The 25,867-nt window shown below is 45.9% G+C and overlaps 1 protein-coding gene across 2 annotated transcripts in view; it reads left to right on the forward strand.

Moving 5' to 3' along the window:
- The window catches only part of PKNOX2 (PBX/knotted 1 homeobox 2), a 138,205-nt gene that overhangs the window by 41,718 nt on the left and 70,620 nt on the right, over positions 1–25,867 (forward strand). The window contains exons 6-15 of one of the 2 annotated variants that reach the window (XR_008209913.1): positions 2,496–2,604; positions 6,737–6,873; positions 10,562–10,733; positions 13,141–13,329; positions 17,849–17,981; positions 18,055–18,152; positions 19,958–20,077; positions 21,360–21,436; positions 21,967–22,145; positions 22,549–25,081. Coding sequence is in view for 1 of the 2 variants with exons in the window: in XM_052697399.1 (XP_052553359.1) it covers positions 2,521–2,604; positions 6,737–6,873; positions 10,562–10,733; positions 13,141–13,329; positions 17,849–17,981; positions 18,055–18,152; positions 19,958–20,077; positions 21,360–21,436; positions 21,967–22,145; positions 22,549–22,793 (1,434 nt within the window). In the remaining variant the exon portion in view is untranslated. Of the gene's footprint in view, positions 1–2,495; positions 2,605–6,736; positions 6,874–10,561; positions 10,734–13,140; positions 13,330–17,848; positions 17,982–18,054; positions 18,153–19,957; positions 20,078–21,359; positions 21,437–21,966; positions 22,146–22,548; positions 25,082–25,867 lie in introns of those variants that run through there. The other variant, XM_052697399.1, reaches the window with a different exon arrangement.

Genomic DNA, 25,867 nt, shown 5'->3' on the forward strand with positions numbered 1-25,867 from the left:
CTGCTGTGAGCAGAGCATGACCAACGCTGTCCTCGTGAGCCGTCTGAGAAAACACCCTTTGGAAGGGTGAAATCCCCTCCTGTGGTGGAACCACACTCCCAACCGTCTCAAATAATTTTGCAACGTCAGGAGGAAAATGGGAAATGCATGAAAACCTGTCTGCATGGTTTCCACGTGGAACTCTCAGTTATCCACCACACGCTGCAGGGAGAAGCTGTTGAATTAGCTGGAAAAAATGATCCCCGTTTTCCATTGATTTGGAAGCAACAGCTGCATTTTGCAAAGCCAACATTAACGTTATCTGAAAAAATTGGTAACGTGGAGTCCAAGGCGACGATTTTTTCACATTCAGGGCTTCTTCTAATGCATTTTCACAGCAGTTTTGCTAATCGGGCGGATCAGAGATTATTTCCTCTTCTCCTCCAGGATGGCGATGACTGCCAGTGATACTTGGATTTTTTTAACATTTTGAAGCATTGGTGACCACCCTGAAAAGATGACTTCTCAACTCGTTCTAATTACGTTAATTTGAAAGGAGAGATAAGAGATGGCTGGCAAAAAAGCAGCCTATAAATCTTTCTGGGCTGCAACTCTTTTAGGTCGGCACGAGCTCTGTGGGAAATACGTTTCCAACTTAATGGCAATGTTACAGTGAAATGAAATAATTTTTATTTCATAAGGAAATTTAGGATACTTTGATCTCAGATTGCTGCCAAAACCCCTTCCGGAAATGAAAAGAGCATTTATCAGTTTTATTGCTCAAAAATTCTCATTTGTGTGTGATGCCTCGGGAGCAGGCTGACTCCTCCTGCCCTCGTCGGCTCCCAGCCCCGAAAATTCACCATTTGCCCAAGGTGGGATCACTGATCTGAGATGCTCTGCAGGGGCTATTGCTCTGCACCCCTTCTCTTTCTCCTCTCCTCTTCTGGATGCCTATAGCCAAGGGCACACCAGTTTAAAAACATTTAAGGGGGAACATAATGACCAAACAGTAAGAATTAGTACCTAAAACAGCAGCGATTGGACTTTGGCTGCTCCGGGGAGAGGCGCAGCGCTGACATAAATCCGCGGGGCTGCAGGGCAGCGCTGACAGCTCCGCACCGCACGGGGCCCCGCGGCTGCTGCGGCCCCACATAAACACAGCGCTGTCGGCGACGGCTGCCTCTCATTCTTATCCCTTTTTATATTTGGCCGTAAGTCGCGTTCTCCACACAAATCAACACCTGTGAAGCCTCAAAGCGCTGCTCGATGTGGCGAGCAGGTTGGGGGATACTCGGCAATTAATTCGGGCTCTGGACTGCCACCTTCTGGGAATACATTCGGATACAAAGCCTGCGCCCTGCGGTGCAGCGCTGCTTGCTAACGGTAGGCTTGCTGCAGGCACGGACAGCAGCTGCGGGTTTTGCCCCAAAATAGCCTCTGAGGGGCCTTTTTCCCGTTTTTTTTTCTGGGCTGTCGGGATGCCGAGCTCTTTGCTTTTTCCGGCTGCAGCTGTTTCTGGTGAGGTTTCCCCTGTGGGCTTCGGTGTCACCCCTCGAGGATGGGGCTGCCTGTGTGCCTGCAGGGCAGGATTTAACATCTGACCCCAAAGATTTTAAGCTGCCGGTTCACTCAGGAGCAGATAATTTTATTAGAGTAAAAAAAGATAAAAGCGTCATTTCAGGAGTTGGACTCCATGAACCTCGTGGGTCCTTTCCAGCTCAGGAGATTCTGTGGTTTTACGATTTTAATCCCATAAATGCTGTCTTCAGGAGGTCTGCGTCACGCGCTGACCCCACTCTACATTCTCAATGCCCTCCATTTTGGATGTGCTCTCTTAAGCTATTCAAGGGACATGCAAAGCATGTGAAAAGTAATCCTGTATTATTATATCTGTAAACAAATATTTTTCATATTTATTCACTCAAAACAATAACGGCGATTGATGCTGATCCCATGCACAATGCTCAGCTTTCTGCATCAGCACAGTGCCTTCGTGCCTGTGGTGCCTGGTGGGCTCTGCAAGGCCCAAAGTCTCACGGAGGAGGGCAGAATATTGCAAATCTTCCCCCAGACAACTGCAGGGAATGATCTGAAGACCCCGAGCCCACCTCAGCATCCCTGTTCCTCTGCCATGGATGAGGACATTTCCTCCCACAGATCACAGGAGGAAGCAGAGCCCTGCGTGCACCAGGGTTCCTATGGGGAAAAGCGTAGCAAGCTCCACCCAAGGCAGCCCATGGCCCCAGCAGCGCTGCTCTCACCTGTGGCCTTCGTCACCTTTCCCTGAATGCATTTCCCATCCAAAATGACAAATCTCAGATAACTGTCACATTAGGGGTCAACAAATCATTTTGGGTTTCCCACAGGGAGAGAGCTCTGTGCTCGTGTGAGGGGTGTCACCTCTCCTTTCCGTTCCTTGTCTCCTTTTTATTGTTATTTTTCCCTCCTGGGGAAGAAAAGCCCCATTTCGGGGTGTTTTTCCCCCAAATCCAGCAGCCGTTCCCTGCCCGCAGGTTCTCAATGTGACTCCTGCCCAGGATGCACCATGTCTCCCCGGCACCGGCTCTGACGATGATGGCCACCCAGACGGTGCCCCCTCCTCCCTACCAAGACAGCCCACAGGTGAGTGTCCCCCATCCCCCCAAAATCCTCTCCCACTGCAGCGTGGGTTCTGCAGTGAGGTGGCTTTGGAGGCAATTTGAAAGGCGTTTTGATTGATTTTATGGCATTTTTGGCAAGCTGTCGCAGGGAAAAAGAGACTTCATCTACAGTGTTGCTCCAAGGAGTCGAATAACCTCCTTTCCAAGTGTCATTACAGAGTTAGTTATTGTAAGAAAAGGAATTTGGTCCAAGAGAAACTCAGCCAGTGCACCCCAATGTGCTGGATGTGGGGATTTGGGCTCTGGCAAGGTTGGGTTTTGGGGTTGGCCCTCCTCTTTGCAGCCTATTCCAAGCTTTTGGGGGGCAAATCTGTATTTCTGGTTTGGTCTGCTGAGACTGAATGTGGATCATCCAGATGTAGCACTGAACTGGCACCGTGTTTAAGGCAGCTTATATGGAAAAATGTGAATTTTCCCCCCATTTTGTGTTTTCTTCAAAGCTCAGCTCTGCTGCCTTTCTCCACCATTTGCATCCCTGTGTGGCTGCAAAAGCACAAAATACTCCCCAGGAAAAAAAAATAGAGACCATTTCCTGCAAGGAAAATAAATACATTGCTGCCTAGCCGTGACTTCTGCACTCCCCTGAAGCCACCCGGGCCTCCTTTCAGCTCGTCTCCTTCGGTGGGAAAAGGTCACTTTTGCAAATGATGCCTCGGTGGGGCTTTTATGGCTCCTCCAACTTCTGTGTCATCATTTGCTCGCTCCGCTGCTCCGCTCAGGGCTTTTTTTTTCCCCTCACTTTTTCCTTTTTTTCTTAGTGCCTCCCTGTCGAAACGCCGCGCCTTTCTCACTTACGCAGCAGGGAGCTGGGACGCCGATTTAGTCCTAATGGGCAATTTAAGGGACTTTTAAAATAGCCCAGCTTTTCCATGGCATCCTACAGAGACATACCCTATACCTTTCCCTGTCCCTTCTGTGCCCTCATTTTCATTTAGAACATTGCATTTGGGGATCTCTGGGGCTGTTGCCACCCAAACCCTTTCTTTTTCATCCTTTCGAAGGGGATGCTTGTGTGTTTTCCCTTCATTTTAGGAGGAATGCTGCAGCAAAAAGCACTTTGTTTTGTGTTTGTTATTTTTTTTTTTCTGAATGCTGTGGCTGCTGTGAGCTTTTCACCTGAAAATGGTAGGATTTGGTATTTCTAGCTTTTAGAAAAGCAAATTGCATGTTTATTCCTCTCCCCAAAGATACAGCAGATATGGGGAGGTCTGTGTTAAATAAGAAAACAGGTTGAACCATCAATTACAAGAGTTACAACTGACATTGCAAAGCTCCCCATTATCAAAGGGACCATCCTAGGGAGAAAAATGGTAAAAAAGGGGTTTGGGGGAGCTTTGCATTAATATCGTTGCTGCAGAGGCCACGCAAGCAATCAACCTCACTGTCGGAAATGTGCAAAAATGAAGCAGAAGTGGTGGGAACAGCTGCCTTACGAGGGAAAAAACGCTGTAATAATCTCCTGGTTCTGCTACCAGCACGTAACGGTGTAATTGAGACCAAGCGTGATCGCTGAGCAACTCTACCTGTTGGAAATTAGGACTCTGCATAGAAATCCATGTGTTTTCCATAATAAATTAAAAGAAAGAAAAAAGCAGAAAGTCATCTGCCATTTCACTGTCAAAGTTGGGCAAATATATTTAGCAGAGTAGAGGTTATTTTAAAAATACAATCTCATTTTCAGCACAGGACCTGATGAAAATAAGCCTGCCCTCAGAAGCCATTTTTAAAATGGTGTTGCATTTGTCACGGACAAATCCAGAAAATCTGCAGCTGTTGCAGGTTAAAAATCGAGCAGAGATGTCAATTTTTCTGTAGGATCAGTGAGTCCCTCTCCTGGGGTCCTCAGCATAGTTCTGGGCTTGGAACCTGCATAAATGGCACATGGATTTCATGCAAAGGCGCTGAGAAATGTCCCTGTGAATAGGATCGTATGCAGCAGGCTGCCCTGCCTCGAGCACCTTCGCTGGGGTTGCTGGCTGGAGCTGACCTATTTGGCTGCAGTTCTTGTAAATGTGGAGCAAAAGGGATTATTGCAGGTGCCAGGCGTGCTGCCACTGGCTCTGGCAAAGCATTTTCGTCCTAAAGAACCAAAAAGAGGATTATAACACCAACAGGAGTACAACCGGGAGGTGATGCAGTACCACAAAAATCTCTTCAGCTCTCTGCACAGAATTCAGCCCTGCTGTTACCCAGCAGTTACCATTGCACGAATGCATGGCAATTTTATGCTTTTTTCCCTCTCTTGTGCACATACTGTTGGCTGTTTTCCTCCCTGCCCCGCACCCCGGTCTGTCTGCAAACGCTTTGCTTTGGAGCAGCCTCTCCTATTTTTTTCTGACTTGGCACCACCGTGCTGTTCATCAGAGGTTGCATGAGGTGTGGGATTATTTTCTTTAGTCCAAGGTGAGGTAATGGCTTCGAAACAGCCGCAGAGGAGGCTTTTCTGTGAGTAATAGCCCAATTAGTTGCAGACTCAGCTGCACGCAGCCAACTTGGCAGGATTTGGGGGCTCCGTCTGCCGACGAGGACACAGAATGGTCTGCAGTGTCCCGGTAAATGAGTGCTCAAGTGAAGAAAGGGGAAAAGGGGAAAACAAAATCCATTTACCCCCCAAAATTTAAAGTAATTCTCAGCGGAGCTGGCAGGGAGAGGAACAGGGAAAATGAGAAAGGAAGTGGAGGTATTTAACGGCGTGGCTGGAATGCCGTACACAGTCAGTGCTTTCTATTTGGGTTTGTACAAAAACTGGAAAAAAGCAGGGAGAAACCCCAACTGATGGGTGAAGTCCCACAAACCCATTTATTTGGCCCTCTGGGAGTGAAAAGGGAGAAAAATGAAGTAACCCAGCCAGCTTCCGCGCTGGGAGTGTTAGAAATTAAACGGTGCCAGGTGAATTTCCAGGAGCCAAACTTTGGAGTTATGAACAATAACCGAGATTAAAAAGTGCCGTGGCAGCAGGGAAAGGTCAGGCAGGAGATATTAAAGTCAAACATTTCAAAAGCAGCGGGCGCTTTGGCACAGGTCCGTGCAGCTTTTAATCGAGGTGAGAAATCTGTTTCTCCGTGCCGAGAGTCTGAGTGCAGAGGTGAGTTGTGCTGGACAAAACTGTAGGCATCTGCACGTATACACGCCTCTTTATGTACACAGAGAAAGTATTTAGCCAGAGACAGAGGCTTCTTTTTGCTACGCAGCTTGGGGGAGGATGGAAGATTTATGGAGGAAAACAGACAAATGCTAATTTGTACAGAATTCCAGAGCAAGAACAGGTGAAACATCGACTCAGGGAGTTCATTTTGCACTGAGATTTTGAGTTGCAAACCACACGAGTTGGGGTGCTGATTGATTTGGCCCCAGAGAGATTATGCTTCTCCCCCAGCTGTTATTCTTTTAACTAAATCTTGTCATTTATGTCAGATCTGACTACAGCCTGGCAGTGAATCACAGAAACACGGAACTGTAGGGGCTGGAAATAATGCAGATTTCCCTAATGCAATCATTAATTTTAATGTTAATCATTAATTTTAATTTTAGTTAATATGGAAATCACCCCAAAACATTCGAGCGAGGACACATACCCTATGCACGGAGATTTTGGGATGCTTTGGGGTGATGCTGGGAGGACATGCAGCAATTTGCACACGTGCTGGCAGAGCTTGGTCTTGCTTTTTAGATGCATGTTTCCCTAAATTAATGTCACGTTTTTGAAAAGCAAGGCATTCGCTAACACAGTCGTTTACTGCGTTCATCTCATGTATATTTTGCTGGCGGATTTCGCGCCCCTTCACAGCAGCCATTTGGGCAGTGTTGGCCTTTGGGACACGCGCACAAAAAGTTGCTTTTCTGGCTGTCTGCTCTAAGTGCTTCAGATGACTCATCTCTGGGCTCAGCACACAGAGGGCTGGCAGAAGCTGGTGTGATTCTGGGAGAAGGCAGAAAGGCTGTGTGTCTGACAGCCCTACCTGCTCTCTTTGAACATTGAGAGCAGGAGACGAGCAGCGCAGATTTTATCAGGGACTGCGGAGCACTTAGCATAGAGCACCTGCAATTCCCCCTCACATTACCGCTTTTTCTCTCCTGTTTCCCCTTCCCCTCAGATGACGGCCACAGCCCAGCAGCCCAGCAAGGCTCAGCCCGTGCACCTCTCCACCGCGCCGGCTCCCACCGCAGCCGTGCCCCCCGCAGCCGGCGACCCGCAGGCGCAGCTGGAGGCCGACAAGCGAGCTGTCTACAGGTGATGCCAGCTAACGGCCGTGGGCAGTAGTTAATCCTTTGGCAGTTTGTTCCTGCATTCATTTTTCTTGTGCGTTGGGAGTGCATTGATTCGGTAATGCACTGATTAATGCATTGATGAATGCAGCAATGCACCGATAGTTAATCACTATGCATTGTTAACCCACTAACATTCAGATGCATTCATTAATGCCTGGGAATGGGTGGGTTCGCATTTAGCTCCTTTTTAGCAATAATAATGCAGGGTGACGGAGCTCCTTGGCCAACCCAGCACCATGGCCAGCAGCACCACACCCCTCCAGAAACACCACAAAATCCAAATTCATCTTTTTTCTTTTTGTAAAACTGTCATTTGAGGCAGAAAATGCGCTCAGGAGGAGCAAAAACAGCCATGAACCCGGAACGTGCAGTTTGTGCATCCATGTGGTACGCAAGCGGCAGTGGCTGGACCCCTCCTGCCCCCTTATTTTTAGCTGTGGGTACAATAATACATCATATTATAATGTATAAAGTGTTGTAATAAGTAATATAATGATTATGCAAATAATGTAATTATATAAGTGATATGTAATTAATGATAATACCATAATGTATGCAGTATGATATAGCAGTGATGTTGGGGGTTGGAACTGGATGATCTTTGAGATCCTTTTCAATCCAAGCCATTCTATGATTCTGATCTATGATACTGTCATATAATTAGGATTAAGGCTTAATATTAAGGAATAACCCCAGCTAACAGCCACGGCTGTGGTTTGGAGATGCCATGCATTTATAAAAATGCATAGAAGTAATTTTTTTGTGGCATATTGGCCTATTGAGTTCCAGTCCCATGTGAAATCTGAATATGCATCATTTCATGTAGGATAAATATACGTCATTTGATATCAAATGTACTTTCAGCAGCTGGCTGCGTGCCACCCCGTGCTGCATCCTCCACTGTCAGCAATGGATTTTTGTTAATTTTCAAAGGCAGAAGGCATTGGCTCTGTGCATTGGTTGATCAACCTGAAGGGAAATTGCCAGAAAAATGCAACAAGAAAGATAGAAGGCGATGGGCAAATGACCACAAAGTCACCACTGGATCTTATGCTCTAGAGGGAGTTCTATCGTCCATTAAAAAATAGGAAAAAAAAAAGGAAAGGAATCTACTTGCTCTTTGCTATACGACCGAGCATCATTCTGGGGAATAGCCCAGCAGCATCACTTCAGATTTTGGGCTGTCATGCACTCAGAACCACTCCTGCGCTCTCTGGGCTCTGGATTTCCTAGTGGGAAAAGTCTGTGTCTCTTTGCCAACCTGCTTTTGGAGAAAAAAAATGCATTTTGGGGCTGGAAAGAGAGCAGCAGCGAGCGTCGTGCCGCGCTGCCCTCCCTGTGCCCGCACTGCCAGCCTGCAGCAGCACCCTGCTGAATGTGCGAAATGAGGCCATTAGAGGGATTCATTTCTCTTTATTAGCCCGTGTCAAATCCTTTTTATTAGCGGCTGCCAACGACCTCTCCTGCAGGAAAATGTCAGGTTCAGCCCTTTATTTGTTCGGTGCCATCGCTGCACGAGCGGCTTCTCCTGCTTATTTGGAGTGGTGGCAAATGGGGTGGAAAGGCTGACCTGTGCACGCTCCAGATTCAGAGGATTGCCCCAAAAACACAGATTTTTGCAAAAGCAGATGTTGCCAAAGCAAATTTTTCCATCCCAAAACTCTTCTTGGTGCTGTGGTGGTGATTCTCGGCCTTTGTGACACCTGTGATGGGGGAAATCCTCCTGGACCTCGTGCAACCTGGATGCCCATCCCATATTTCACATCGAGGGCGGCATCCAGATCCCCTGTGCCACAACCCTGTGGTGCCTGTCCCATTCTCCTGTGTTTAGCAGCCATCGAAAAGCTGAAAGTGGAGAAATCTGTGTAATTTTTGCATGCAAAAGGAACCAACAAACAGTTGCAACAATTCAGCACCCAGCTCATGGCAGAAACCCTAATTTCACTGCTCCTGAACACCATGCTTGAAAAGGGCTTTGGTGATTTTCCTTAGCTTAGGGGTTTTTCATGTCCACCTTTAGTTTTATTTAATTATGATTTTTTTGTTGTTGTTCGAAATATTTATATATATATAATACATTTTTATATTTTATTATCGTATCATTTATTTTGGTTTACTTTCCTTCCAAATAAAAGCTACCCACACTGCCTCCCCATCCCACAGGCAATTCCTGAAGGTCAGTTATGAGCACAGCGAAGCGCAGTGAAGTCAGTGGTGGCTTTAATCCCTGTTGGCACCAACACCCCTTCAAAGCAAAGAGGCTACAAAATGCATCTCCCCCCTATAACAACCTCAACCCCTGGGGTAATTTTGTTCCTTCGTACCAGGTTGGTTCGTGCCTTTTCTTCCTAGCTGGTTTTCGAAATGGCATCTGCTGCGAGCCGTGGGTTCATAAGGCCAGTAATTCATGCTGCTGCTTGGAATTTGCCGTTCATATCCCTCGGCTGAGCCCCGGCAGGGCGGCTGAAATTATGGAATGATTCCCCCAGCCCCCGCAGACTGCTCCAGCCCTGGCAAATCTTGCATTAAACTGGGATCAGGCCAGATTAGACCATAATATGCTGCAGTATTAGTGGCTGCAAATGAAGACTTATCCCAGGGGTTTAACCCCTTCCCCTGACTCTGGCTTGGAAGAGACCCACAGGAAGCCTGGAGCGAGCCAGTATCATTCCTCCTTTGGGCTAAAATTGCTTTTTTTCCCCCAAAATTGTTGTATACCTGTTTATAAGAGTACTTATCTGAAGGGGGTGCAGCAAATCCTGTTATACTGAAATAACTGGGGTGCCATTGCTGTGGGGATGGCAAAGCAATCCCATGGCAGCATTTTGCATTTCTCCCCTCAGAGTTTAATAGCTTTATATTTTTTATGTTTTCTATTTTTAATAGTTTTATATTTTTAAAGTTGCACAGCCAGAGAAGCTCCCTGTGCTCTCTCATGATCTTTGTGTCCTTCATTTCCGTGTGCTTTGCACTAACATGTATATTTGTATTTTATATTGTGTTGATTTAGAATAACTATTAAAAGGAATCCCAATTGGAATCCCACTGATGGATTTCCAAAAAGAAAGGCAAGAAAGGAAAGCCTGTCCTCAAAGGGAAATCTCATATTAAAAAGAAAGTGAGGTTTGGCCCACCTTCTACCTCATCTTGAACACAGATGTGCTCAAAATAGTCACAAAGAGCCATCGGGATGCAGTAGCAACCCATAAAGCAAAAGCAAGTCGGATGCTTGGTATAAAAGGATGTAGAAATGCATGCCCGCCCCATCCATCATCCCCAGCTGACCGACATTTTTGGGAGCCTCTTGGCTTGGATCCCAGTGCAGATGTCGATTCCAGTGCCAAGGCAACCTCCTTGAAGCCAAACGTTTTTGTCCACTGCAGAACCGTTCTGAAACAGTCAGCACTGGTGCAATGCTGGAAAGTGCCATGATGTTGAGACACGCCACTTCTAGAGGGGAAATGGTGCCTTCAGCAATTCTAAAACTTTGTTTCTTTCCTGATCTAGAGAAAGCACATTCAACACTGGCATGAGGTTTTCATCACCAGGCTGTAGCAAGCTGGGAGGGAATGGATAGATGGATTAGGATAAGAACAGATGAAAGAACGAAAACAGCTGGATTTATGGGGTGCCTGCTCTGTTGTTCACAGGCACCCGCTGTTCCCGCTGCTTACGCTGCTCTTTGAGAAGTGTGAGCAGGCAACCCAGGGCTCCGAGTGCATCACCTCAGCCAGCTTCGACGTCGACATTGAGAACTTTGTCCACCAGCAGGAGCAGGAGCACAAACCTTTCTTCAGTGATGACCCTGAGCTGGACAACCTGGTAGAGTGTGCTGGGGCTTCGTGTAGGGCCTCTGTGGGCTGGGGCTGGAATAGAGGATGAGGAATGTGTTATGGGAGTCTACCAACTTGACATGATGTTGGGGCAGTGTTTATGATATTGGGCACCTTAACAGTGTTCTGCACGGACCCTGCAAGATTTTTTTTCTCCAGGACTTTCTGTGAGGTCATCTCCAGCAAGAACAAACTCCAGCCCAAGTTTTGCCTGATTTTCTCACACATGCACTGCAGAGTCAACACATTTCTGGGAATCAGCCAAGCTTGGTGAACAGTTTGTGACCCGTAACTTGTAATCTCTGTTTTCAGTATGAGTGCAGTCCCATCCACTTTCTGCTGGCACCGTCTCAGCTCATTCATGATGGGCAGCTCTTGTCCAACAGACATGGCAAAGTAAAGGCCTTTTCCAGAAGAGGAAATGCTTATCAGTGGTTTGGGCCACTTTGAGCTCTTTATAGTGCCTTCTCCACTGTAAATTTTCTTGTAGCCATTGCGTGCAAGGGCTGCTTGGGATGGAGCTTTTTGTCTTGCAGGGACTTCATGGAATATCTCCAAATCCCATTATTATTTCCAGGAACCTCCACACATGATCTCTGTGAGAGGTATGTGGGTGACCACATCCTTGGCCCCATCCTGGTGCACTCACTGCCTCACAAGGAGATTTTAAGGTTGAAAGAGGAAACTTACATGGGGAATGGTGTGGCCTCTGGGATTCTCTGCAGAGGGATTTCCATCCCAGGAAAGCAACAAAATCAGGCAATTTGCAGGCAGTGAGTTTGTCTGACGACCTGGCAGGAGGAGAAAAAAGTCAAGCAATGCTCATCCAAGTGCAGAAAGAAGCACTTTCCTAAAAAGCAAGAAATAATTACGAGATAAAAATGCTGCATCTTTTGGACTTCATTTCAGCATTTGGAGGAGAGTTTGGTGAGATCCTCAATTCAAGACTGGCTTGGAAGTCTGTGGAAAACCCCCCAAAAAATTACAGGATGTGCAAAACTGTTTGCAGATTACTAAGCCTGTTTTGCAACGTCTTGTAGACAAGAAACAAATCTGCTCTGGGATGAATGACCAAAAAAGCGGTGTTCGGGATCGTTTCAGTGCAGATTTAAGGGCTGAATGTGCATCAGATGTTTCCAATCCAAAATCTGTTTTCATTCTCCTTTTTTTTTGTTGTTTTTTTTTTTCTTTTTTGCATTTTTTTAACACCATTGATTCCCTGGAAATCAACAATGGCGAAGTGGGGATGAAAAGGCCGGCGGCATTAGCTATCATTAGAATAAGAGTCATGTATTCCTCGCTGCCGAGATGCACGTAATTAGAAATTAGAAAAAGGTCAGATCTCACCATTATCAACTCAATCAGCTGCCGAGTGCCACACAGTCAATTAATTCAGCATCTGTATTTTTTACAACCCCGCGCACGTACGCCGACGGACTGTAACTCTTTATCCGGACAGATATACGGCGCAGCGGAGCAGGGACATAAAATGAGACCCTAAGCAAATGAGCTGAGATAATTGAGAGATTTATTTTTTATACATATATGTGTCAGGTCCTCTTGCCTTTGCCCTTGAATATTGACTTTCATGGCCGTGAGCCCCTGGAGGATGCGGAGAGCTGGGGCGCGACGCCTCCACCTTGCGCTTCACTCGTGCCAAGCGCAGAGGAAGGAAAATGTGCAGAAAAAAAGCATTAAAAAGGGAAGTTTTCCATCCGTGCCCCATTGTTCTTGCTGTCTGCTGACTGAAAATTTGCTTTTTCCGTTGTGGAGCCTCCACCTGAGTTTGGCCTTGGATTTTTCGGGATGTTTCCCAACCTCGACATCTCACAGTTTGTAAAGATGACCACTAAAATTTGCAAGTTAAAAACACCCTTTGAAATGCAAAGACTCTTTGTTACATAAAACTGGATTTATTGCCCCGGAGTGAATAGCTGAAATTTTATATATTATGCAAGATTTCAAACAGCGGCTGTAAAACTTAAGGTTTCAGCTCGGCAAGAGGAATGTTTCATGTGTAAATTTTTTAACATTTATGGGGTACGTTTTAATGAGGCCCAGGCTTTGCACCAGCAACAGCTTACGGCAGTGCTGCAGCCCCATAATCTTGTTAGAGAAAGTGGTCTCTGGAGAATAACCAAACACGTTGCTACATCAGGGCTTTGCCTCGGAATTTTCTGGGAGAAATTCCCATGAAAGCGACAGTAATTTTTGTGAATTTCACCTCTTGGGATCGCAGAGATAGCACAGCTGCAGAGGGAGAAGAAAGGCAGGGGAGCAGAGGGATGGGCTCTGGGTGGATCTGGGGTGAGAATATCGATTCTAGGGGCTTTCTCTTTCTCTCTTTGGTTTGCTGAGAATGGTAATGCTTTTGACTCTGCTTTTGATGCGTGCAGATGGTGAAGGCAATCCAGGTGCTGCGCATCCACCTCCTGGAGCTGGAGAAGGTCAACGAATTGTGCAAGGACTTTTGCAACCGCTACATCACCTGCCTCAAAACCAAGATGCACAGTGACAACCTACTCAGGAACGACCTGGGGGGCCCCTACTCCCCCAACCCTTCCTCCATCAGCCTCCACCCTCAGGTAACACCTTAACACTGCCTGCAATCACCATCCTTGCACTTTGGCCAGCGTGCAAGGCACGCAAGGTTGAGGAATGGTTCTGCAAGTCCTGTGGTCTCTGGGAAATTCAATGAAATCCATCCCAAATTGAGGAAAACATGAAAAAAAGAATGTATCTTGCACATATGAAGCAAAATGGTGAGGATTATTTTTTTTCCCGAAATAGTTACAAGTGTTTCATGAAAAAATAGTATTTGTCCCTGTTGTAGAAGTTCTGTGTCATGGCTTAAAGCAGTGATTGAGCACCTGGTAGGAAGGCAGAGCCAGCCTGGGGCAGCTCAGGTATATGCAATGTGCTGAGTGATGGAAGGGCCAGGATCCACCCCTTCCCAGCCCTCATTTAAGGACTGGCAGTGGAGGTGAGGTGATTTTGCTGGAGAACCTTGCATACCTGAGGCTTTGTGAAGGTAAACAACTTCTTTCTTTTATTTTTGTGCCCACAGCTGTTGTGTTTGAGCATATCCTCATTGTAGCCTAGGGCCTTGCTGTCCCTGCTATGCTTTCTATTGTGTTACAGTACCACTTTGTCATCTTCATTTCAAGGCAGGACAACAGATTTCAAATGCCCCTTTTTGGTTGCTCTGCTCCAGCACATCCTGCAATCCACCACCAGCACGACCAAGCTTAACACCTTCATTTGTTTTTCTGTACTCCAAATTCTCGCCTGTAGAAGGAAGCATTTGGTGCCTTAAGTACTACAGATATCCAGAAAGTTCAGCCATTTCTGTTCATATTTTGGCATTGAGTTGCACCTTGGTGTCTTTTTGGAGAAAAACAGGGGATTTCTCCTTAGTGTCTGGAAGAAAAATCAGGGATGTATTTCCCTCTGATAATGTGCTGCTTGGCTTTTTTCAGTGGGAAAATGAAACTTGCGGTTGCACAGTCCTCCCTGAAGTAACTGCAGCCAACACACCATTAGTCAGAGGTTCACCAAGCACCTCTTGGCACTATTCCCTAATGGGGGGTAGATGCCAGGAGCTCTTTATGGTGTTTCAGGGTGTTTTCAAGGTGGTGGAAAGGAGAAAAAAGACATCATTTGTAGCTGCTTAGCTCCAAGTGCTGCGCAGTTCAAAACTCCTGGCGTTACACATGGGGCTGCCTTCTTTCCCCAGCACAAGGAGGGAAAACATGGAAAAAAGTTGTATTTCTTATTTAGGTTTCCTGAAAGCACCAAAGCACTTAATCATTGATCTTAAAAAAAAAAAAAAACAAAAAAAAACCAAAAAACCAGCTTCTCTCTATTTTCTAATAATCTCTGGAAATGGACTTATTATCCCTTCGCTACTTTATGGAAGCATTCCTTATGATCAAAATTAGCGAGACACTTGCATAAAAGAGAACAATAATTGCTCAACGAGCATCTCGTTTGTAATTTATTAGTTTCTATTATTGTGCGTTGCCACGGCAACAGCTCGCATCCCGGGTGATGAGAGAGATGTTAGATATGAGCCGACGAAGCTCCTGGTCCCAGCAAATGGAGGTGCACGTTTTTATCAGTAATTTTCATGAAAATAATAAGTGAGGGAGTTAATGAGATGGAAAGCCGTCCTGTGGCTATTGTGATTTTTTTTTCCCTCTCTTTTTTTTTAAGTGTTGATCTAATTAGAATGCATCAGTCAGGAGAAGTAATGAGGATTTAGCATCTCACAAAGAGGTGGGGATCGTATCAGAAAATTAGCACAAAATTGGAAAATAATCGGGCCAGTGCTGGAGAAGGGGCTGAGCTCCTCGGATTCCTGAAATCCCGGATCTGCCCCTGTTTTCCTTCCAGGCAGGACAGGAACGTTGAGAATTCAAGTGAGGCTTTGGAGATTGTTGCTAAATAAAAGGGTGAGACCCAATTGGAGGGGAATCGCACTGCAGGATTGTCACACTGGCTCAGGGACAGGAGGGTTTGCAGCAGGCAACAGGAGCTCAACTATTCGTGGTGACAGCTCAGAAGGAGCCGCCATCTCCTTGGCACTGGATGTGGTTGACATAGCGCTGCTGACGTAAGGGCAAATTTTTTCTAATTACCCAACTCAGCAATGTCAAGTGCCAGACTGCTTCAGCTCATTGAGTGTACTTGAATTTGCATGGATAAAGCTTAGAAAAACAACAGTGGAAACACTTTTTGTTCATCAAAGAAGCCTTATAGAGCTGGGGATGCTTCAGAGAACTGAAGAACTGTGAGACTCGTGTTCAAAAGATGGCAAGTGGGATGATCTTGCTAATTATTGTGCTATTAATCTCACACCAAATATAGGTGTAACACCTAAGCAGCCTTTACTACAGAAATTCAAAAATAATGTAAATAATAGAAATGTGATTAATCAATTATTGATCTACAAGGTTTCTTAGCAAACAGGGTTGTAGGGGGGGGGTTGTTTTTGTTTGTGTTTTTTTTTTCAAGGTATGGGATCAATCATTTTGAGAGGAGATGTACCAGGTTAGTTATGAAAGCAAGCTGTTTCTGGCTCAGGCAATTTTTTTTGACCACTCAACTGCCTGCTTATGGCTATGTCATAACAAGAATGAGAGCTGAAACTGAGAAAGCAACAAGTGGAACTGACAAAATGGGATAATCGCCGCTGTATTGATTTCTATTATGTAAAGCCAGCAGGTTTTCATCCCCCTTTCATCCAGCTGTGCCTCTACATGTTGAGTTTGGCCAGCTCTTTCTCAACAGACTCATACGTTTCTTTTTTTCTGCAGCTAACCCAGATTTTTCCCAGTTCACACAAGCACAGAAAATTTTCAAAAAATTAGAAGGGGTTGGGAGCTTTATAACATGTGTGCCACTCAGAATTAAATCACTGCATCATAAAACAAAGTAAAAGGCCATCAGCACTAGTAGCACTGCATTTTAGCATTACTGTGAGAAAGGGGTGGTTTTTTGTACAATGCCATATATACCAGGTCCATTTCCTCATTGAAGTGATTTTTAATTTGGAGAAACCATGTTTTGCCATAGAGCTGCAGAATTTTGGTGCTGTGATGGATCTGTAGAGACACCTAGTGATGCATTTTTTTCTATGCTCAAGAGTAAAAATTGCCAGAAACTTTCCAACTGAAGTCCTGGAATGTAAAACATTTCTAAAATCATCATGGCAATGTAATTTGGCTGGCATTTGCAATTAGTATGCTAAAAACATATTTTGAATCTTCTTGGAGATGTCTATAACTATTTTAAGGCAGAGCCTCCATTTCCATTGGATACCTCTGGTTTCGCAGTGTTGCTGCACTCAGATATTCTGAATTATTTCTTCCCACTGCACTTCCAAAAACAGTCTTCAGGATTCTCGTTTTTTGAGGAACTGCAGAATAATGAGTCAGGAAAAGAGTTTTGCATGTCTCCTGGTGAACAGTGCACCCACATAATCACTTGATGTCCAATTAGTTGATCTGGGCATTCAAATTATCATCCCCATTGTTTATTTTTACAATAAGTGAGGCTATGGCTTTTTCTGACCCAGCCCTGCTTGTGTTTCTGGTGTCACTATACATCAGTTCTCCAGATAAATCCTCTGTTCTTAGACCAAGAAATAGGTTTGCTGATGAAATGTGTAAAAATGAAGTAAGTTCAAGTAAGGTGGAAAATGCCTTTTGTTGGTATTTTGTTCAGCAGCTGAGGAACAGGACAATGGAGAAGTGAGACAGAATGGGAAAATGGGTGGAAGAGGGAGAAAAAGATCCTCCTTTTAGTGCACAATGTGAATGCAGCTTTATCTCAGTTACAGTGGGCATATTTTAGATGTTCATACCTTATTTTGGAAGGATAGTTTTCTAAATGCTCTTGGCATGACACTCAAAAGTCTTGCACATCATGGAGGCTGTCGTGCTTGGCCTGAGTTCTCCGTATCCTCCCATTGTGATGCACTTCCCAAAATATTGTGCTAAATAATCACATAACCTATTTGTGCTTTTTTCCATTTGCAGCTCTTGGGTGAAAGGCTGATGGTAATATTACAGCACTTGGGGAAGAAATTTCCATTTTTGCAAGAAGTTAACTTTAAAGCTGCAAGGAATTATGTCAAATGGAGCTGTGTCACTTTTTTTTTTATTATTATTCTGGCATGGAGAAACTAATAGTGGTTATTTTCTGCTGCTCTTATTGGAAATCTGTGCTGTTCACGTGCTTTTTTTTTGGGGGGGGGGGGGGGGGAGGAGGTTATTTTTTTCAGAGCAGTTTATGGTGTTTTCCCTTTGAGGTGAAGCTGCTTCATCAAGTTCCAGACAAAAGAAAAAAATAAAGAAATGTGTAGATAGGAAAACAATATAGTTATTTCCTTCTTGTCATCTACGTGGTATTTTTTTCACTTACTGAAAATAGTGGCTGCACAAAGAGGTGAAGTTGCTTAGACACAAGTGGGAGCTTTGCAAAGCATAATTCCTTGTTTTTCCATATTTATTTCCAGCTGTGACAGAAGGAGGGGAAAACAAAGCTCTTATTGCATGTGACAAAATGCTTTGAAATCTTCTTTTCTTCTTTTTCTTGCAGGAGATGCTGCAGAGCTCACCTGCGGCGCTCCCGGCCACCTCCAACCCCCCCCCGGGCATCGTGGTGCCTGCAGCTGCGCTGCCCCCGGGCAACCTGGCCATGGGCAGCGGGGCTGGATCGCCCGCTGTGCCAGGTAGGGTCAGCAGGGAGGCTGGGGGGAGTCTGCCCTCCGCATGCAGCACCCCCACGAGCCCTGTCTTCCGCAGGTGGAGCCCTGTACCAGCCCGTGACGATGGTGACATCTCAGGGCCAGGTCCTTGCCCAAGCCATCGCCCCTGGTGCCCTGCAGATCCCCAATGCCCAGGTAAATCCTAGAGCCACGGAGCATCTTGAGCTGGAGGGGACTCATAGGGGGCACCAGGCCCAACCCCTGGCTGCACACAGCACCACCCAAACACAAAACATGTCTGAGAGTGGTGACCAGGCCTCTGGACGTGGATCCAGGGCTGCCCCATCCTACACGCAGAATCTGGCATTTCTAGCATTTAAGGATGAGAGGTGGTGGCCTCACCTTGTGCCAGGGGACGGTCAGATTGGATATTGGGAAACATTTCTTCTCTGGAAGTGGTGCTGTGCTGGCACAGGCTGCCCAGGGAGTGGTGGGGTCCCAGTCCTGGAGGTGTTCCGGAGCTGTGGGGTCAGTGGGCATCGTGGGGGCGGATTGGGGCTGGGGATCTTGGAGGTCTTCTCTGGCCTTAAGGATTGTATGATTCTCTTGTTAAACTTCGTGTGGTTGCTTGCTCTGCTGTCAGATTTCACAAGGTCTCTCTGCCTTTCTTCACCAAGTTCCAGGGAAGTTGCAGTCTCAGGTTTATTTTTGTAGGGTAAAAGATCTGCACCAAAACACCTCAGTATCATTTATCTTCTGGGGACCACAAGCATCATCCATCCCATATGGCAGTGCTCCTTTTTTCCCTTTGTTATCACAACCTCATGAATTTGGGGTGGCTTTGAGGCATCTGTTCTATTTTCATTCCTCTTCTGATTAGCCATGCTGGGTTTCTCTGCGTTTTTGCAGCAAGACAATGATTTAGGGTAGAAATTGCTTTATAAGGATAACTTGCCATCCCTGTTTGCACGCAGCCTGCATCATCCACAGTCTCTTACAAACGCTGTCATTCCTCAGGAATTTGGGCAAAACATATCACTGTCTGCCACGCTGCTCCCTGGGGGCAGATCAGCCTCAATTCCCCCATGCACATTTTTAATGGCAGGAGCCTCCTAACGCTATCAGTCATAAATGCGTGTGGAAAAAAAGGATATTTTGGAAGGAGGAGACACCTCCGCAGCAGGCTTTAACGCCTTCAAGGCTTCTTTCCTCCTTTCCCTCTTTAATATCTCTCCGTCACCAGCTTGGATCTTGCAGCAAAGCCCTCTGAGGTGCAAGAAACAGACGCGCGGGGAATATCAGGGCAGGGAGAGCAGCCTGGACAAGCACCTCCGGATGCTCTTCCCGCGCCGCCAGCGTGATTTATTCATCTGGAGCTCATGGGAGCAGTGGGACCTGCCAGGCTGATGTTTAATTCATCCAGGAGAAGTGTTTTGATGAAGAGCTGCGAAAAAAAATCTTTTTAACTGAGGTTTCAGTTCTTTTCCCACGACATCATTAAAGCTTCTCTTGCAGCATCCCAGTGTATTTATTTTTGTTTTTTTTCTAAAAGCAGCGCATTTTCCCACAACGTTTCTCCTCTGTTAATTGGAATAAGCAGAGTGAGGAACAAGGAGTTAACGAGTCACAGAGTTTTAACCTCAGGCTGTAAAAAATAGTTGTCTCTGTTTTGTTGTGGTATTTTTATTGTGGTAAATTATCCTCCTTAATTGCATGTTGAAAGTGGGCATGGCGTTGTCCCCACTGGTGCCACTGCAGTTGGGAAAAGCCAATTGCCCTTTGCAAAACTGGGTGCAAAAATGAAGATACTAAATGAAGATACTAAACAGATTCTGGTGGAAAAATGGAAATTTAATGCAGATTTTGAGAAGGTGGTGGGATTTGGGAGGTTCTCACCACAGTCTGTTTTTTCCACTCCGCTACTCCTGTTTTGAGTTCATTTTTGTTTGTTTTTTTTTTGGTTGCCAATCACCTTTTTGAACTGATTCTCTCCCTGGCAGGTGAACCTGGATCTCACCTCACTCCTTGATGGCGAGGACAAGAAGTCCAAGAACAAGCGGGGCGTTCTGCCCAAACACGCCACCAACATCATGCGTTCCTGGCTCTTCCAGCACCTCATGGTGAGCACGCCCTGCATGCACCATGCACCCTGCAGAGCATGCTTCGGGGGGCTGCACAAGGGAAAAAAGGCTGCTTTGGAAGTTGGAAAAAATGTCCTCAAAACCTTCAAAATGAACAAATTGAAGTGGTGGTTTGTCTTAGTTTGGGGTATTTGGAGGCACAGAGTGGCTTTGCTTTCATTTTAGGAGCATTTGAGGCGTGTTTTCACTGCTGGTGGCAAAATTATGATCTTGATGTTTAGCAAACAAAACCAGAGGGGGAAATAAGCCAAATGTCTGACTTCCATCCACGTTTGCAGATGTGTAAAAAGGGTTCTGTACAGTTAATGGCTCCAATGTACCCTTTTCCAGCAGTCGGTGGGCTGGGTGCAACAGCTGCCCCTGTGGGTGCAGCAGGAATTGTCCAAAGTGTGAAATTACAAAATCATCCAGTTTTTGGGTTTGTTGGTGGGTGGAGGTGTAATTCACAGAGGATGCAACTGGGCTATTTTCATGCAAGGAGGCTGCTTGCCCACCACTGGGGCTGGAAAAAGGGCAGTAAGCTAAAACAAAAATCCCTTTTTCCTGCTTAACTCAAGGATTACTCTGCGCTTACTGTTTTCTCAAAGCCCCTTCCTGAATCTCCTGGTGCAGGAGGACTAACAGCTACTTCTCAGATTTTCCTGCACACCATTTTGTTGGGCAAATTTTGACGCCCAGGGATGATGAGGATGCATAGCACAAGGCACTGAGTCTTCCCATATGTCCTATCTTCTTAGCCTGAAAGCACCAGCATAAATAATGGGGTTTGCATCCTAGTAGCATCAGTGATCACAATTTTGTTGGGCTTGGGAGATTTTTAGCTGGAAATAATATGCCATAAATGCTGGAATAAGGCATTATGGGAAATGGCACTGGGAACAGTGAAACATCCCTGGGAAATCCCGCATGAAGCCACCTCTAGGAGCGCTTGGGCAAGTTGATATTTTTCAAGGAATGCTTTTGCCAAAAAAGGAGCAGGTTTTAAAGCTGAAATCCTAAATTTCTGACAACCGTTATTAGAAAGCAGTAGAGAAAATCGCTAAAACTAACAAAAAAAAATCTCCTTTTCCTTGAAGTAAAGCCTTAGGTGAAAAGCATTTGTAAAGAGTTAAGGATGCAGGGGAGACAATGGTACCTTACAAATGTGCAACAAGTCATCAAACTGGGGTGGGAGGGATGGGAAAAAAAAAAGTGTTCTTTCCCCTTGATTGGGGCTGCTGCTTTACATACATGGATGTCATTTTGCCCATCTATCTTCTAGCACCCCTATCCCACGGAGGATGAGAAGAGGCAAATTGCTGCCCAAACCAACCTGACCCTCTTGCAAGTCAATAACTGGTGAGTACACTGGTGGCCTGTGCTGTCACCTCTCAGATTTTATAGATTTTTGAACAATTCTGTCTCATTTAGTCTGTTTTTAGGGATTGGGTGAATGGTTATGGGTCATATTTAGGCAGTACAGTGGCTGTGTGCTTAGTTAATTGTTGGACTTTGATGATCCTTATGGGTCACTTCCAACTGAGGGTATTCTGATTCTATGCATCCAGTGTTCATTTGTGAAGTCCCAATGCCCTCTCCTGGCAATCACAACATAGCAGCCAGTATTTTCCCTCCTGCAACTAACAGCCAGAGAAATTAGAGCAATGGCTTAACACGCCGCAGACAAATGAAACAGAGGTGCATGGCTTGGGGAATGGGATAGAAAAACAGTTTTCTGCACCATGAAACCACTTCTGAAAGGGTTTTATTGTAATTATATATATATATATATATATAAATAATAAAGCAATTCATTAAATTGTTATTGTTTACTTAATATAGTAATTTAAACAATTTTTAATTGAATGGCTGCTTTTTTCCTGGGAAAGGTTCATCAATGCCCGCCGGCGCATCCTGCAACCAATGCTTGATGCCAGCAACCCAGACCCAGCCCCTAAAGCCAAGAAAATCAAATCTCAGCACCGGCCCACCCAGCGGTTCTGGCCCAACTCCATCGCTGCTGGTGTCCTTCAGCAGCAAGGTGGCAATTCGGGGACAAATCCTGATGGTAAGGAGAGTCCTGGTGGCTCCTGTTCCTCCTGGATATGGCCATGCATAATACCTGATGCTGGTATTCAAGGTTTTTAAGGTCCCTCCCAACTCAAACCATTCTGTGATTCTATAATCATTCTATGTTTCTATGAACAAAAGAGATGAAGAAAGAAGATTAAGAGAAACTCTGACAAACCATTTTGGGCATCTTCTTCCTGAAAGGCTAGTTTCCTGTTATTTAGTAAATACACAGCAGTTAAATGTAAGATTTAGACCTCGGGGGATGGGTGGGCCAGGTGGGACCCCCTGCATAGTATTTGGGTAATACAGCTGACCATTTGTGTTCTTGTAGGTTTATGCACTTTTCTGTCCTTTTAGTATTAGCCAGGGAGTCCTTGTTTTTATCTGCTTAATTTCAGGCTCCCTTGCCATGGACAATCTGCAGCCCCTCTCATCAGCCACGGCCACCATGGCCATGCAGCAGGCCATGCTTGCAGCTCACGAGGACTCCCTAGATGGCACCGAGGAGGACGACGATGAGGAGGATGAGGATGAGATGGAGGAGGAGGAAGAGGAGGAAGAGGAGCTGGAGGAAGAGCCCGGTGGCCTCCCAGCTGCGCCTGGCGCTAACCTTGGCTTGGACCACAGTGACTCACTGGAGTAGCTCACCTTGCGTGCTCCCCAAATCATGGATGGCGCCAGAAGCGACCTCTCCCAGAATGGCAAAAAACAGCAAGAAAACAACAAATTGGTGAGGAAAAAATCTAACTGTGGAGGCCCTGACAGATGCCCCATCTGCCTGTGGGTGCACCGGGGCCACCACATCAGCACATGGCAGTGAAGGACACGTGTTTACAAGGCACATATTGTGGCCGGATTTTTTTGAGGTTTTCTTTCAGGTTTTATCCTTGTTTTCTCCCTTTTCCCTTCATTTTTGGTAATGAAAGCATTTATAGGGGAGGCTGTTTTCCCCACCGTGCTCAGATGCCACCATAGGCTGTTGCATCCTCTTGGATTTCTTGGTGCAAAAAAACCTCAACAGAAACAGGATTGATGTATTTTTGGGGGAAGCTTCCACAAAAAAAGGTCATTCATATAAACATCAGCATGTGGGAAAAAATTGTCGAGTTCCCAATTCTGCTTCCTATCAGATTGGAGGAAAGTTTCATGCTTTTGACCCACAGGATTGCTCACATCCCCCTGTTTTGGCCCCAGTGCTGTGGCCATTTGGTGACTCTACGTGCGACTTTCAGGAAAAGGGAGAAAGTCCCCAAACTATTTAATTTATGTGCTAAAAACCCAACAAATCTGGAAAAAATATTCAGCCTTGAACTTCAGGACTGAGACTGGATGCAGTGTTGGGCTGGATGTGAGGCTGAGTAAGACCTTTCCAGAGTTTTTTTGGTACCAAATAGGAATAAAATAGCAGCCTTTCTCCGAAAATTGAATAGTGATTTGCCCAGGAGGAAGGAAATTCAAAAAGATGGTATCTCCCCAGTGTCATCCACCTGTGCAGGAAAACATTGGGTTTCTCACCCCCAGGTGCCACAAGTGAGCTGTTAGGGGGCAGCTGTACAAAAACACTGTGTTTGGGGGTTTCAAGTGGTAGCAAAAAGGCAAATTCTGCCTTGAACTGTGAGAATAAAAGCAGCCCAGGTAACACAGGGCATCTTCTCAGTTCCGTGGGGGTTAAAAAAAAAAAAAAAAAAAAAAAAAAAAGGATTTTTTTCTGCCAGTTCTTCCCCAGCAGTGTGGGGTTTGTTCTTCTGTAATAAGGAAGGATTTTGCCGGCTGCATGAATTGCCATTTTTGACCCTCTTTTGGCTCTTGAAGAGTTGAGAAGAAACAGCAGCCACAGCCAAACAGGCCGCAGCAACAAAGTGATGCAATGGGCCGCAAAGCCTGTTTTTCAATACTGATCTGGCGTGAATGTAATCTGTAATTTCATAAAGGATTCATTGTAATTTAGTATTAATTCATGTCATTTATTATAAAGTGCTACGAGATGAGGTTTTGCAGCTGTATTTTATTGTCAGCTTCTTTCCAGTGGAGGTGAGGGTGATGAAGGACAAGTGGAGCACCAGAATGGGTGAATAACACCAAAATGGGCAACCCATAAATAGGCAAATTCTCCTAAAATGAGTGAATTGCTTCAAATCCACAGATGAGTGATGCAACCCCAGAAGGATTCGCCCTCTGTGAAGAACTCTGAAACTGGGTGATTTACCACCAGTATGAACTATGCTTCCCCAAAATGAGGGACTATCCCCAAATATGAACTCTGCTCTCCAGAAATGCAATGTGCCTCCAAATGAGTGACCCTCTCCAAAATCAGTGGGAGCTGCCCTGACACCAAAATAAGCACTGTGCCGCCGAATGTTGCTTCCCAAAAATGAGGAATGCTCTCCAAATATTATTAACAGTACCCAGAATTGGTCTCTTCCCCCAAAATGAGTGCCTTTTCCCCCAGATGAGCACCCAAAATAAGTGACACACCCCAAAGCAGCGTGATTCTTCCCAAAATGGAATCCTTGCCTATTAAGCACCCAGCAGCTTGTTACCCCAAAATATGCCTATTTTGCAAAATGCTGAATAATCATGACCCACAAAAAGTACATTTTTCTACCCCAAAGCTGCAAAACACAGCTTTTTTTACCCTGCGTAATGCAGGATGAGGTGGTTTTGGACCTGCTCCATCCCCTGGTTAACCGGGGATGCCTCAGTGGAGTGGAGGCTGGAAATGTGACACCCATCTTCCAAAAAGGCTGGAAAGATGATCGTGGTAGCTACAGACTTGTCAGTCTCATCTCAGTGCCAGGGAAGGTTATGGAATGGATAATCTCAGGAGCCATCACGGATCAATTAAAGGTCAGCCAGGGGATCGAGTCCAGTCAGCGCGGGTTCGTGAATGATAGATCCTGTTTGACAAACCTGATTTCATTCCACGACAAGGTGAGCCGCTTAGTGGATGAAGGTAAGGCTGTCGATGTGGTTTACCTGGAATTCAGCAAAGTCTTTGACGCTGTTCCCCACAGCATTCTCATAGAGAAGCTGGCTGCCCATGGTTTGGATGGGCACGCGCTCCACTGGGTGAAACACTGGCTGGATGGCCGGGCCCAAAGAGCGGTGGTCAGTGGAGTTAAATCCAGTTGGCCGCTGGTCACGAGTGCTGTTCCCCAGGGCTCGGTACTGAAACCACTTCTATTCAACATCTTTATTAACGATCTTGATGAGGGGATTGAGTGCACCCTCAGTAAGTTTGCAGATGACACCAAGTTGGGAGGGAGTGTTGATCTGCCAGAGGGGAGAAGGGCACTGCAGGGGAACCTGGATAGGCTGGGTCAATGGGCCAAGATGAACTGTGTGAGTTTCAGTGAGCCAAGATTAACTGTGTGAGATAACTGTGTGAGGGCCAAGTGTTGGGCCCTGCATTTTGGTTGCAACAAAAGGCAACCCTACAGGCTTGGGGAGGAGTGGCTGGAATGCTGCCTGATGGAAAGGGGCCTTGGTGTTCTGATGGACAGAGGGCTGAATGTGAGCCAGCAGTGTGCCCAGGTGTCCAAGAAGGCCAATGGCATCCTGGCTTGTGTCAGGAATGTTGTGGTGAGCAGGACCAGGGAAGTCATCCTGCCCCTGGACTCAGCACTGGTGAGGCCTCACCTTGAGTACTGTGTTCAGTTTTGGGCACCTCAGTACAGAAAGGACACGGAGGTGCTGGAGCAGGTCCAGAGAAGGGCA

Source organism: Tympanuchus pallidicinctus, unplaced genomic scaffold, assembly GCF_026119805.1.
Source record: "Tympanuchus pallidicinctus isolate F22 unplaced genomic scaffold, pur_lepc_1.0 scaffold30, whole genome shotgun sequence".
Taxonomy (NCBI): domain Eukaryota; kingdom Metazoa; phylum Chordata; class Aves; order Galliformes; family Phasianidae; genus Tympanuchus; species Tympanuchus pallidicinctus.